We start from the raw sequence: 14,609 nt of genomic DNA, 5'->3' as shown, positions 1-14,609 counted from the left end.
GTGGGCTCAGGCAATCCACTCGCCTCGGCCTCCCAAAGTGCTGGGATTACAGGCTGAGCCACCGAGCCTGGCTGGTGCCTACTTTAAAGAGTGTGATAGTTTCCAAGACTTGTAGAGAAGAACAGGAATTCTGGTCCCACATACAGTCCCTTGCCACATCTACAGCTCTAATAACATACCTGTCTCATTACTTCTTGATTTTTCAGTGTTTGGTCTTACTTACGGGACTCTCACTATGAAGGATGGGAGTTCATCTCTTACTACCCACCACTCTGATGCACACTTCCCAACTACAAGACTTACCACCCTAAACACCAGCATAATTTCAGACCAATATTCACTCTGACAGTATTGTCAGAGTTAATTGTCATACTCCACTCAGTATTGCCAGAGTTAAATGTCATTCCACTGAGTCAAGTGATATATTATGATGACTCTTCCTTCCCAACTTGACTTTTTTTGGTTTCTGTTGTTAACACGCACGTCACTGGTTCAGCCCCCAATTCTCCCTTAACCGTCTAAATATCCTCTACAAGATGTTCAGACACATCACATATACTATAAATTTCATCTTCTTGGAGATATGTTTTCACCAGAAAAGGTCTTGGAAATTTTGTGAACTGTGCATGTCTGAAAACAAATCTTTTCTATTATCTCATTTCATTGATAGCTTTGTTGGATATTAACATTCTTGGATTAAAAATCATTTCTACCTCTCAAAATTCTGAAAGAATCACTCCATTCTCTTCCAGCTTTCATTGTTGTGCCTGAAAAGTCTAATGTCATTTTGATTCCTGATCCTGAAGCCCAAACTTTGTTCTTGGAAGTATGGAAGGCCTCCCTGCATCATAGCTCTGAATTTCCCAACAGTATGTCTGAATGTGGTCCTTTCCCTCTGCTGTTCCAACCACTTATGGGACCGTTTGGCCTGAGGCCTATGCTCTTCAGTTCTGGGGACCTTCTGGTCTCATGTCTTTACTGGCTTCCTCCTCTTTGTTTCCATCATATTCTTTTTTTGGCCAGATCCTCCAAATCTGCTTTCTCCTATTTTTCACCTCTTTGCCTTTTTTCCTACTTTGTGGGAGGATCTCAACTATCTTCCAAACTTTCTCCTGAGATTTTTGCTTTTATTATCATATTTTTAATTTCTAAGCACTCTTATTTTTTCTCTTTAAAATGAATATTCTGTTGCAATGTCATAGATTTGGTGTTTTAATTTCCTTGAGGAAATCAATGATAGTTTTTTTGAAGTTTCCTCTTTCTTTACAGGGTCTTTCTTCCATGCACATGATTTTTGTTGGTTTGTTTTGGTCTTTCCCATTGTTGTTAGAGGCTTTCTTTCCTCAGAGGTCTGTGGCTCTGCTGCTTGCTTATATTTAAAAGAAGGACACTAAAATCTGTTGGGAGCTCCTGTGAATGGGAGGAGCTTGTCAACTTAAGTCATTACTACAGAGTGATCTAGCTGCGTTGTTTCATTGGGGACGTCAGTATCTTGAAGTCTCTTATTTTGAGTTGGTCAGATTCCTTGGAGTAGAATCTCCCATTCTCCTGCCTGAAGGATAATTGCGGCTTATTGCCAGCACTAGGAGATCAGGAAGAGAGGTGCTGTATAAACTTCTATTTGCAGAGAGACTGTTTTCACTTTGGTGGCCCCACCCTTGACGTACTTGGTGTCCCACAGACCAGAGACCTCCAGACTTACAGCATGGTAGAGGGAAAGGCTGCTGCCTGCTTATGAGAAACTGGGCAGAGAAATGAGTGGCAAGGTGCTCTTGAATAAGCTTTCAATCAAGTATTTGCCTCAACTACTCGAGACACCAGATAATAGAAATTCTTGGACTGGGTTTCAGATTTCTCCTCTACTGGCTTAGACTCAGTTTTCTTGGGACAACTTGAGTATTCATCACCTGCTTTTCAGCTTTCAAAGTTTTGTTACCATTGTCTCCTCTTCTGTGTTTCATATTCTTATGAGTATCTATCTATTCCTATTTATATCTCTCTTATTTATCTATCCATCTAATCTATTTATATCTCTATCATCTATTTATCTACCCATCTCTATAATTTCTATTTATATCCATCTATATCTGTTTATCTCTATCTTATCTAACCTATTTATATATTTGTGTTTATTTATATCTTTATCTATCTACCTTTATTTATATCTCTCATATCTCTATCTCTCTATCTACTGCTCTATCATCTCTTGCTCTGTCTAAAACGTAATTTACTGCTGTTTTGCTGGGGTTCCAGGATGGTACAGATGGAGGTACTTTTGTTCAGCTGGTCATTTCTAACTGAAAGCCCCCATTTATTCTTCAGCCCTGCAACTTCCATGTGATTCTTGACCAAATCTGTCATATTCTTTTTATAGTTTCTAGTTTCCTGCTGAAATGTTCACATTTGCATTTTAGTTTTGTGAACATAAGTATTTTCCTCTCAAAATCTGTCTATTAATTCCAGGATCTGGAGTCCCCGTGGACTTGTTTCTGTTGTTTTTGTTGATTAAACTCATTGTGTCATGTGACAAGCTATCTCTGATTGTGTCTTGGACGTTGTGTTTGAAAAGTTTTTGTAGAAAAATTTTGAGGCCTAGAATAAGGTTATCATCTTCCTCCAAGGCCAAGCGATTTTCCTGCCTCAGCCTCCCAAAGTGCTGGGATTACAGGCATGAGCCGCTGTGCCTGGCCTCCAAAGAGGTTGTGTCTGCTTTTCTAGGAGCATGGGAATACCAGCAGTTTGGTATCACTTTAATCCAAGTTCCAATCTTGAGACATTTATAGTCTACACATGTGCACAAGGGCTGGTTGACTTCTGGTTTTCCTTTATTTCTTGGGGTGCCAGCCTACCCTGAGGGAGGATTTATTAGAGCTCTCATCCCTGTGTGTGGGGTGGGGGGTTATCTCTGTGATTCTGCCCAGAAATGAAGTTCAACCTCCATAGTTTCTTTCAGATCTGCAAGCTGCCCCAGATCCCGACTCAGGGTCTGTCTTTTTCTGGATCAAGGACTGCTAATTCCTCACTAGATGGTTGGTTACTTGACACTTAAGAATCATTTTACAGAGGTGTAATATACATATGTGCAAAAGATGCAAATCTCACAAATTACCAGGGCACCAGCTCCTCAGAAACCTCTGCTCTCTGCCTCCCCACGGTATAGATTCTAGCAGCACTTCACATGACACTGTGCACCATATGTGTGTATTAGCCATTGCTATATTTTCTCTCAAAAAGTGGCTTTCAGTTTTTCAGTCAACTTTTCTATTGGGTTGTTTTTCTTTTCTTTTCTTTTTCTTGATTTTTAGAGTTCTCTTACTTCTTTTCTTTCTCTCTTTGTCTCTTTCTTTCTGAATCAGGATCTTACTCTGTCACCCAGGCTGGAATACAGTGGTCCAATCACTGCTCACCATAGCCTCAATCTCTTGGGTTTAGGTAGTCCTGCCTCAGCTTCCTGATTAGCTGGGATTACAGGGATGCCACCAGGACCAGCTAATTTTTTGTAGAGACAAGGTCTTGCTATGTTGCCTAGGTTGGTCTCAAACGCCTACCTCGGCCTCCCAAAGTGCTGGGATTACAAGCATGAGCCACTGTACCTGGCTCCAGAGTTCTTTGTATATTATAGCTTTTATGTGCATGAGTGTGTTTTCCTGTGTGGGTTGCCCTTCACTTCCATGGCATCATCTTTTTATGAACAAAAGTTCTTAATTTAAATATAGTTCCTATTATTTCAATTTTCTTTCATCATGACTGGTTTTTTGGCCTGTTTAAGACATCTTTGCCTTCTCTAAGCTCACAGATATATTCTCCTATGCTTTCTTTAAAAAGTTTTATTGTTTTACCTTTCCCTTTTGGATTTGTAATTGGTTTTTATAGACGGTGTAAGGTAGGGGGTCAAGATTAATTTCCTTTCATACTGCTATCTGTTTTAGTCTATCCTGTGCTGCTACAACTGAATACCCAAGACTGGGTAATTGAATTCATTCTCTCACAGGAGGCTGGGAAATCCAAGATGAAGGCACTGGCAAGTTAAGGCCTGGCTTCTCTGCTTCCAAGATGGTGCCCTGACTGCCCTGTCCTCCAGAGGGGAGAAACTGTGTCCTCACGTGGCAGGAGAGAGGAGAGAGACCACTCCCATAATCCCTTTTGACAGCAGCATTAATCCATTCATGAGGGTGGAACTCTGACACCTCCCATCAGGCCCCACTTCCAAACCCTGTTGCGATGGGGATTGAGTTTTCAACACATGGATTTTGTTTTTGTTTTTTGAGTAGGAGTCTCACTCTGTCGCTCAGGATAGAGTACAGTGGCACATTCATGGCCACCACAGCCTAGACCTGTTGGGCTCAGGTGATCCTTCCACCTAAGCCTTCCAAGTAGCTGGAACTACAGGCATGTGCCACTGTGCTCAGGTAATTTGTTGATTTGTTGTAGAGACAAGGTCTTGCCAGTTGCCCGGGCTGGTCTCGATCCCTTGGACTCAGGCAATCCTCTCACCTCCATCTCCCAAAGTGCTGGAATTACAGGCGTGAGCCACCTCGCCCAGCCTAACACATGGGATTTGGGGCCACAGCACCACCTAACCAATGGAGCACCATTTACTGAAAAGCTCATCCCTACCACAGAACAGCACGAGCTCCTCTGTATGAACTGGGCAGCAATATGCATGTGCAATTCTACATTTTTGACAGGGTGTGTTTTATATTGCATCTTGCATCTAAAGCTGTCTTCTGTAGATTAGTCTGAGCAGTCAGTCTACTTATCTACTTCCTCATTGTTGGAAAATGAGTGTCTCATGTTCTCTCTTCAACCCTCTGCAATCCCCCGAGTTTACTGACCCAGGCTAGCCGTCATCTTTGTGTTCCTAAATCCACCACATGCTACTTAGTCCTTACACCTGCCACTGTGCAGCAGCAGTGATTCCTCCTCTCTTTGTCCTTCGACCTTCTGACATGTCCTCTTAGCAAGGTGCTGCAGTCTGAATGTTTGTGTGCCACCAAAATGCACGTGCTGAAATCCTCGCCCCCAAGGTCACAGTGGAGGAGATTAGGTAATGAATGGGATCTGTGCCCTTATAAAAGACCCCGGGAGATTCTCACCCCTTCCACCATATGAGGACCCAGAAAGCCCCAACTGTGAAAAGGCCCTCACCAGATCTGGAACTGCTGGGGCTGTGATCTTGGATGCCTCCTTCCGGAGCGATGAGTAATACGCTTCTATTGTTATAGACTATTCCATCTAAGGCATTTTGTTACAGCAGCACAAGTGAACTAGAACACAGGAAGTTCCTCACAGGCCAGGCTGGGCTGATGTCCATCTGAGGACCCTTCTCCTCCCCTTGCACTCATATTCTACCTAGGTTTACCACTTGCTGCCGGAGCAGCACTCCAGCCTCCCCCACCTGAAAACTGCCAGCCGCCATGATGCCTGGTCACTTGCATCTCCTCACTGCAGAACTCCTCATGGCATATGGCCCTCTTCCTCTCCAACCTTTGCAGAGGCCACCAGGCAAGTCCTTAGCTGTTCCTCCCTCTTGGCCTCCCAGGCCCGCAGGTGGGCTGGCCATCCTGCAGGAACGCACTGGGTGGGAGGCAAGTGGGCCTGCCCCATCATCACTCCTCCCCAGCAGGTCACGTGTCCCAAGGCCAGGCACACACGCCCAGGAAGGTCCTCTGCCCAGGACCTACCTGGCGCCCAGCCTCGTTGTTGTGGCGGTTCATGGCCGAGCGGGCATCCGGCCTGTTCTCCCGGGCGTCAGCAAACTCCCTTGACACCATCCCGCCAAACTCGACGTCTTCGCTGCAGCCGCCCCACTTCCAGCCCTCACCTGGCGAGCCCTGGTGGCGGCTGCTGCAGCCACAGATAGCAGCTGTGCCCTCTGCGCATGAGCGTGTCACTGCGAAGGCCACGCCAGCCGAGGCAATAGCATGGACAAAGGCCGACTCCCGGGTGGCTACGGAGAGAGGAGAGACGCAAGGTCAGTAGGGCTCCCAGAGGGCTGTCATGAGCAGGGTGGGTGTCTTTGTCCGTACGAGCTGCTGTCAGGGAATAACCAAGGTTGGGGAATCATAAAGAAAAGAGATTCCTTGGGCTCACGGTCCTGCAGGCTGCACAGAAAGCATAGTGCCAGCGTCTGCCCCTGATGAGGTCTCAGGAAGCTTCCGCTTGTGGCGGAAGGAGAAGGGGTGCCTGTGTGTGCAGATCACATGGGAGAGAGGAGGTGAGAAAGGGAGGGGAGATGCCAGGGTCTTTGTAACAATCAGCATTGGCTGGGTGCAGTGCCTGTAATCCCAACATTTGGGGAGGCTGAGGTGGATCACTTGAGGCCAGGAGGAGTTCAAGACCAGCTTGGGCAGCATAGCAAGACCCCATAAGTATGAAACTAAAACATTAGCCAGGCGTGGCAGCCGCGCCTGTAATCACAGCCACTCAGAAGGGTGAGTCAGAAAGATCGCCTGAGCCAAGGAGGTCAGCTCTGTGGTGAGGTATGACCACGCCACTGCACTCCAGCTTGAGTAACAGCCAGACTCTGACTTTGACCACCATCTGACACTGGCGGACAGAGTACATGCTGTTTGCCAAGCATTGCATTCAGAGCTGGGGAAAAAGCAGGGAGTTAAATGGACATAAACCTGACCAACTGATAGCAGGAATTTGGCAAGCCAAGCCAGAAACCCACTCCAGGATTTGGAGCCCCACAGGCTTGGTCCTAGACCTTGGCTGCCTCTGGGGCTGCTTTGCCATGCTCCCCAGAATCTCTGCCCTCTCTCTTCAAGGCCTTGGACTGGAAATAGGGGGAAGGGAGCAGGAAAGAGGCCCCACCTTGAGGATAGAAAGGAGGCCATGAGGCGCCCCCACAGCCAGGTACCTCCCCCAGGGACAAGGTGGGGCTACAGGGCTATGCCCCATGATGTCCCCAGCTTCTCCTGGGCAGAGGCTCCTAATGGCCCCTTGGGGTCATGAGAGAGTCGTCACCAGGCACTGGGATCTCCCTACCCCGCCTGGGCACCCATGGATTGTTCCTCCTGGGGAGACAGGCTCAAGCAGGGGTGCAGGCTGTCCTGGAGGGCCCTGGGAGGATGGCACCCAGGCCCGTGCATGCCCAAAAGCCCAGTGGGCAGCAGGGAGTGGGTGGGGAGTCAGGTGAGCATGTGCACACACCAGACACGAGCATGGCCTAGTCAACTCCACATATGGCCACCACTGGAAAGTGCATGTTGCTCTTGCACCAGGGCACACAGCAGAGTGTGCTTGAGGCCAGGCTTTCCACTGGCTTCCCCTCCAGTTGGCAGAGGCCCCCCACCCCTCCATCCTGCTTCCACTCACTCTCCGGTGGATATGCCCACACTCCCCTGATGGCCCCCTGCAGGCCTCGATTGCCCCGTTCCCTCCCTGGGACCCTGCCCAAGGTGTGCCTGAACCCTGTGCACCCAATACCAGCCCAGCAAGAAATCCTCCATTTCTTTCATGCCCACCACCCACTGCCAGCTCTGGAAGGGCTCTGCCTACTGGCCAGAGGTTGTCCACGCTGGAAACCCAGCCTTGGTCCCACTGGCCCTCCGGCCTCCTGAGGTATCCCTGAGATCTCCCAGACATTCTTCTCCTCCTGGCTCTTCTCCCTGAGTCTATCTGCTGCTGGACCCAAAGAGGCTCTTAGGAGGGACTGGCAGCCCAGCCTTCTGTTTTCTCTCCCACCTACACACACATGCACACGCACACATGCAAGCACACATGCACATACATACACACGCACACACATTCACATACATGCAAATGCATATATACACAAAGTGCATGCACACACATTCACACATGCACACACATGCATACAAACATACATGCACACAATGCATGTACACATACAAACAAGCTTGCACACATGTAGGCACACAGAGACACACAGAATGTACACACACATGTATACACATTTACACATATTCACACATCTATGCATGCACACACCTGCATACCCACATGCACACACGCTGCAGGCTGAGCTCTAGCGGTGCCCCTCTGGCGGTGTCCACCCCCTCCTGGATTCTGCAAGGCTGACTCCTCCCTGGTGTCCAGCCATACTCGGCCTTTTGTCCTCCCCTTGGACTCCTTCCTCAGCTTCTGCTGTGCTTGCGGCATGCCTGGCTCTGTGGGTAGCAGCAGGGCAGTGGCCAGCATACCTGGCGGCCACTCCTCCACCAGGGCCATTTGCCATGACTCTTCCCTCCTGACTTCCAGCCTGGAGCACTAGGCATCCCAAAGGTATTTTCTGGGGTCAGAGGGAAGGGCAGGAGTCCTGGACTGGGTAAGGAGTCAGGAAGGCCTGACCCCCCTCCAAGGCACTCAGGCCACCACACTATGTGCATCTTTGGTGGACCCAGGACACCCCCCACCATGACCCCCTTTCCCAAAGGCAACTAGATAACCCCACCTCCACACCTCCCCAAGACACAAGAAGCCCCGGCCCTATCCTCCCCTGATACAACTTATGTTCACAAATGGGGCCTGGAGGGGCCTTGGCTGGACCCATGGACACGTGGGCTGGATACTCACCCTGCCCCTCCCACTCTCTTCAGAGCTCCGTCCTTATCTGAAAGGACTCAGGCCATCCCTCCCTACTTCTCAGGACGGCCTCAGCCCTTGCCTCCTTGCCCCTCCCCTCCTGCTCAGGGTAACTTGGGAGGGAGTGCTCCTGAAGCCCTCAGTGGCCGGGCTGCCCTCCCCACCTGCCTCCTTCGGTGACCCTTCTTTAGCCTGGGCATCCCAAGCCCTGACACCCCACACCCAAGCTTGCCTCCCCTGGGGCCAGCTGACTCCACAGGATTGCAGGGGACAGCCCTTCCTTCCTGCCCTGAGAGATAAGAGGGGGCAACCTAGGGCTGTACCCTCTGCTTCACTGGGCCCTGCCTGCCACAAGGGCCTGCAGATTCCAGCTTATCAGGACTCAGCAAAGCCTAGCTGGACACACTCCAGTGGAGGGCAGGTAAAATCCAGGGCCTCTGCTTACAGAGAAAAGAACTCATTCTTGCTGAGTCCTGCCACCAACTAATTGGCCTCAGTTTCTCTTTATGCCAAATGTGATGGTAGGACCTCTGAGGGCCCTAAAGCAGGTCTTCTATTGGCTCAGAACCCAGAACAGAAAGCCTGTCTACAAGGTCCCTGTGGCTACCAAACCACAGGCCAGAAAACACGAGACGGTATGTCCTGCAGAGAGTCTGCCCGAAAGCTGAAACCATGACCAAGTTCAAAGGGACCACGTGTGGGGAGACTTGACCATGTCCCACCTTTGAGATACTCTCACCCAATGTGCACAGCCCAAGTGGAGCCTGGCCACGCCCTCCCCTTGTCCTGGGGCGTGAGGGTAAGGAAGCCAAAGAGCCTGAGGCATGGGACCACCAAAGGCCAGGAGGAATGTGGTGGGATCCTGGACAGGGAAGAGCTGCTGCTGGGAATATAGGAGCAGTAAGGAAGGCTAGGGTCTGAGTTTTGACTGGTTGGCATGGTCACGCAGCACATCCGCGATATAGGAGGTTGGGAAGGACTTAGGACTCCCAGGACTACTCGCGCAACATTCTGTAACTCTAAAGTTACTTCAAAATAAAAAGTTTAAAAAATGTCCTGATGGCTGGGTGCAGTGGCTCTGGCCTGTAATCCCAGCACTTTGAGAGGCTAAGGTGGGAGGATTGCTTGAGGCCAGGAGTTTGAGACCAGCGTGGGCAACGTAGTGAGACCCCCCCATCTCTATAAAAACGTTTTAAAAATTAGCGGGATGTGGTGACACTTTGGGAGGCTGGGGCAGGAAGATTTATTAAACCCAGGATTTCAAGACTGCAGTGAGATATAATTGCACCACTGCACTCCAGCCTGGTGACAGAGCCAGACCCCATCTCTAAAAAAAAAAAAAAATCCTGAGACCATGTAGGAGAAAGACCCCAAAAATGTCCACATGACATCCCACAGCAGCAGGAGATTTTGATCCCAGGAGGACAGGTTCTACCCAGGGCTCCCAGGCAGGCTTTGGGCGTTCACAGCCTTCCTGAAATCATGAGCACAAGTGACAGAGCATATCTGGGAGCATGGGCATCTTTCTGGAGAGATAATTCACTGCTTTCATCAGATTCCCACAAGAGTTTAAACAAGCAGGTTATGAACCACTGCCCAGAGTCATCTGGGTTCACAGGGGAGCAGGGTCAGGGCTCCCAAGGCTGGCAGGGAAGGCATAGCCCTAGCCTTCTGCACAGCCAAGTTCTCTGCCACAAACAACACCTCTCTCAGAAGTTTCTTCTTTTGTTGACACAACAGAGGCAGCAGGGGATGAAGGGAATGCCAGAGAAGCATCTCAGTCAGCAGGAAAAATGTCTTTCTTCAAGTGGACTGTCAAAGGTCAAGTGAGGAAGGGCATACAGGCTACTGGGAGGCAGGGTGCTTAGTCACAAATGTTGCCAAATTGTCTAGGTGACTAAGGCCTGTCCTGTCAGGCCCAAGACTTGTATTCCAACACTGTGATCAGATGATGGCAGAAAGAAGAAGAAAGGAAACTGCATGACAAAATTATTATCTAAGGAAGTTATCTTCCACCTCGGAAAGCCATCTTCCCCAGAAATGTGCTGTGTTCTTATTTAGCAGTTATTTATGGAGTTCATGCAAAGTATCAATTATCTCCCTTTCCTTCCTTCCTTCTATTTATCTATGCATCTACTTATCATCCCTCTATCCATCTAGGTATCCATTATCCATCCATCCGTTCACCATCTATCCATCCATCCATCCATCCATCCATCCATCCATCCATCCATCCATCCAAGATTTGAGAGTCCATGGCAAGCCAGACCCTAGGCTTATGAGATGAGTAAGAAGCAATGTGTCCACTCTCAAGAACCACAGTAAGAAGACTTCGAGAAGAGGGATTGCTGCTCAATATTAGAAATTTCTAGCAACCCAGGATTTTTGAAAGTTGTAGGAGCTACCTGTCCTAGTGGTGATTAAGCAGAGGCTAGACCACCCACTGTCAGTTGGAAGGAATCCCTACCCTGGGTAGGAGAATGAACCCAGGAACGCCTTCCCTATGTCTAGTTGGAGGCTCTGCTGTTGAAGCCAGGCTTTTTACCTTGGACTGTGCTGAGCCACCTGCCTTTCGGAGCTTATAGTTCATGAGGAAAAGAGTGGAAGGACAAGGACACATGGCAAGGTTTGGCAACTTGAGCTCTGGGGCAGACCTGGGGTGGATGGATGATGGATGGATGGATGGATAGATGTGTGGATGGGTGTGTGGTGGATGGGTAGATAGATGAATGGATGATGGATCGGTGATGGATGATAAAATGGGTGGATGGATGGATGAGTGGATAGATGGGTGGATAGATGATGGATGGATGCTGAATGGATGGGTGATAGATGGATGGATGTGTAGTGGATAGGTGGATGGATGATGGATAGATGATAGATGGTGAGTGGATGGGTAGATAGATGGATGGCTGGATAACGGATGGATGAATGGTGGATGGAAGGATGGATGGATGAATGAGTGGATAGATGGATGATGAATAGATGGATGGGTAGATAGATGATGGGTTGATGGATAGATGATAGATGGAGGGATGGTGAATGGATAGGTAATGGATGGATGGATGGTGGGTGGATGGATGATGGATTAATGAATGGATGGATGGATGGATGGATGATGGATATGTGGATGGATGATAAATGGTGGATTGATGACTGGATAATGGATGGATGGATGGTGGATGGATGGATGGATGGGTGGATGAGTGGATAGATGGATGATGAATAGATGGATGGGTAGATAGATGATGGGTGGATGAATAGATGATAGATGGAGGGATGGTGAATGGATCGGTAATGGATGGATGGATGGTGGGTGGATGGATGATGGATGGATGGATGAATGGATGATAAATGGTGGATGGATGCATGGATGGATGATGGGTGGGTGAGTGATGGATGGATGGATAGATGGGTGTGATGGATAAGTGGGTGGATGGTAGATGGATAGATGGATGGATGGCTGTGATGGATAGATGGATAAGTGGGTGGATGGATGGGTGGAAGGTAGATGGATAGATGGATGGATGGCTGTGATGGATAGATGAATGGGTGTGTGTTGCATGGATGTGTGGCTGAGTAGATGAATGATGAATGGATGATGCATGATGGATGGGTGGAGTCTGGGCAGTTGAGGGAGGTCTGTGTGGTGAGAGGTGGGCATCTGGGAGAGGGCAGATGAACTGCCCTGCAGGGCTCCATCATAGCCAAGGGCAGGGCAGAATGCAGGAAACTGTGGCCTTTGATGGTTACTTTGGGTCTCAGAACTTTTAAACTAGAGTAATCTTAACAAGCTCCTTGTTTCTAGTTTGAATTTCATGGGCTTGTCAAGGCCCAGAGATCATTGTGGGCTGACGGAAGATGCCTTGTGTTTTTATTTTGCTGAGAGACAAAGACATATAATAAATGACTATCATCATAATTTCAGAAAAGGATCTTTAACATCAAGCAGGAAAAACATATTTTCAGACTTTGATATGTTGAAGAACATTTGTACAAATTGCTCCAAAGCCCTGTCTTTCACATTTTACTGTGATGCTGGTCAGTTGGCCATTATTTATTGAGCACAAATTGTGTTCTCAGTGGACAAGAAAGTTGCAGCCTCTGTCCTTGCAATGTGGACCTCCAGTGAAGCCTCCAGGAGGACATTTCAGAGGGACAGGTGTGAGCTCAGAAGGGCAGTGCTGAGAGAGCTGTGGTGGCTGTGGAAAAGGCAGGTCCAGGCAAATCCTTTTATTAGCCAATGAAAGGACAAGCCCAGACAGGAAGAAAGCTCAGAGAGGGTCAGCCATGGCCCCAAGCTGCACAGCCATGAGTGCACAGCTCAACAAATGGATCCTGAGTGAGGTCCCTGTATCTGCCAGAGTAACTCCTGCAGTTCCAGCAGGTGTCTCCATGGTTGCTACCTTGAGGGGTCGGGGAGCCCACCTGTCACTCGGCCCCACCTGAGCTCTCCTGGGAAGGGAAGGACATAAGGGCTGACACTGAATGACTCCTGGGATGTGCCTAGCAGCTCCCAGGTGGTCCTGAAGTGACTTTTCTGAGGGATACACATAATAAGAAGGAGGGAAGGTGTCTGAAAGGGGATTGGACAATGACCCCAAACTCCTGGGTGGCAGGATGTGCTGTCTGCAGAGTCTACCCAGGCTGCTCTCGGGGAGGCTCAGTAAGGAGCCTGGCCTGGAGCTTCCCATCATGGTCATGGGAGGGGTAGCACATCACTGCAGAGGTCATCCTGGGAACCTGGCTTAACCAAGGGGACACTCACATCTATAAAAGGTCCCCAAGTGATTTGGAAGCTTTGCCCAGCTGAGACCCACAGACTCAGATTCTATCCTGTTCTGGGCCTGTGCTTCTGGACTGTGATCAGATGGGAGGTCATGGCCAACTTGGCTGGGATTTTGTAAGGGGGAATGGGACACTGGATGGGACACTGGTCAGGAGCCTGCCAGGAGCGGAGGTGGCTCACAGGGGGGTCTCTGATACGCTGATGCCCCCCCCACCAGTGGGCAGCAGGTCTCTGGTCTGGCCTCTACCTGCAGGTGGATTCCTTGGTCACATACTCTGGGACTCAGAGGCCTGGCTGCTGCTGGCCGGTGGCTGAGCTAGGGCTCACTCGGGAAGGGAGCTGTGGATCTGCTTTTCCGGCCCAGTCCTGCGGTGGCTGACCTTCTCTAGGAGCTCAGGAGAGGCGAGTCCATGTGCTTGGAGGGACCATGCTCACATACTGGGGCCCCACAACGCTGCCCCTCCAGCCCTGAGGCCTTGCCTCTCCGTCCCCCTGGATACTCCCAACTTCAGCAGGAGCATGCAGGCCAGAGCCAGGATGACGACAACAGCCAGTGTGGGCCCTATTGCCCAGCAGGTCAGCTCTGCTGAGCCCTCAAGGGAAACTTCTCTTCCCTAGCAATGGAAAATGCCCTCTGCTCTCCAACATACCCCAGCTGCTCTCCTCAGGTCGGCAAGGTAAATCCCCCACTCCCAGGCCCAGTGCCTCAGGACTGGCCTAGGGGAGTCTCGGTGGATGGAAGGCCATGGAGGACACAGGACTCTCACCCACACCCTACACCTAGGAGAGGCAAGGCTGGAGGACTGTGGCCATCCTGGAATGTGAGGGGCCCTTTCGTCCTGGGGTGCCCCAGGACTTCTACCTTCCCACCCAGCACCTGCAGGGGAGAGGTTGGGAGGGGTAATGGCCTTGAAACCTGGTGGGGGGCACCTATGCCGATGACATGTGGCCCAAAGTCTCATGTCATCTGGGGACTGCGCCCCACATAAGGACAAATTCAGCCCTTCCCCTGCCTGTGGTTCCGGAGGCTTCATCAGGCTTCCAAGACAGCCAGTGTGGCCTCTCTTCCCCAGCAGTGTCCAAACAGACGCTGCCGGGTAGACAGCAGGCCTAGTTGAGCCCCGCCCACCTCAGATCCTCGCCTGCCGCGCTGCCACCGTCCCTCGTCCGAGGAGGAGCCGGGCGGCCGGGAGGGGGTGTCGCGGTGGCATCTGGTAATCACGTCCTGCACAAAAGGCCCGGAGCCACCTGAGAGCGGAATGCGCCC

The 14,609-nt window shown here is 50.0% G+C and overlaps 1 protein-coding gene across 1 annotated transcript in view; it reads right to left on the bottom strand.

The window, feature by feature from the left end:
• WNT3A (Wnt family member 3A) overlaps positions 1-14,609 on the bottom strand; it is a 33,505-nt gene that overhangs the window by 948 nt on the left and 17,948 nt on the right. Inside the window, exon 4 of the mRNA XM_021714211.1 lies at positions 5,685-5,950. Coding sequence (XP_021569886.1) covers positions 5,685-5,950 — 266 coding nt within the window. The remainder of the gene's footprint in view (positions 1-5,684; positions 5,951-14,609) is intronic.

This window comes from Carlito syrichta, unplaced genomic scaffold (genome assembly GCF_000164805.1).
Source record: "Carlito syrichta isolate Samal-C Ts95f unplaced genomic scaffold, Tarsius_syrichta-2.0.1 Scaffold305332, whole genome shotgun sequence".
Taxonomy (NCBI): domain Eukaryota; kingdom Metazoa; phylum Chordata; class Mammalia; order Primates; family Tarsiidae; genus Carlito; species Carlito syrichta.
This window is presented reverse-complemented; position numbering and strand designations above follow the sequence as displayed.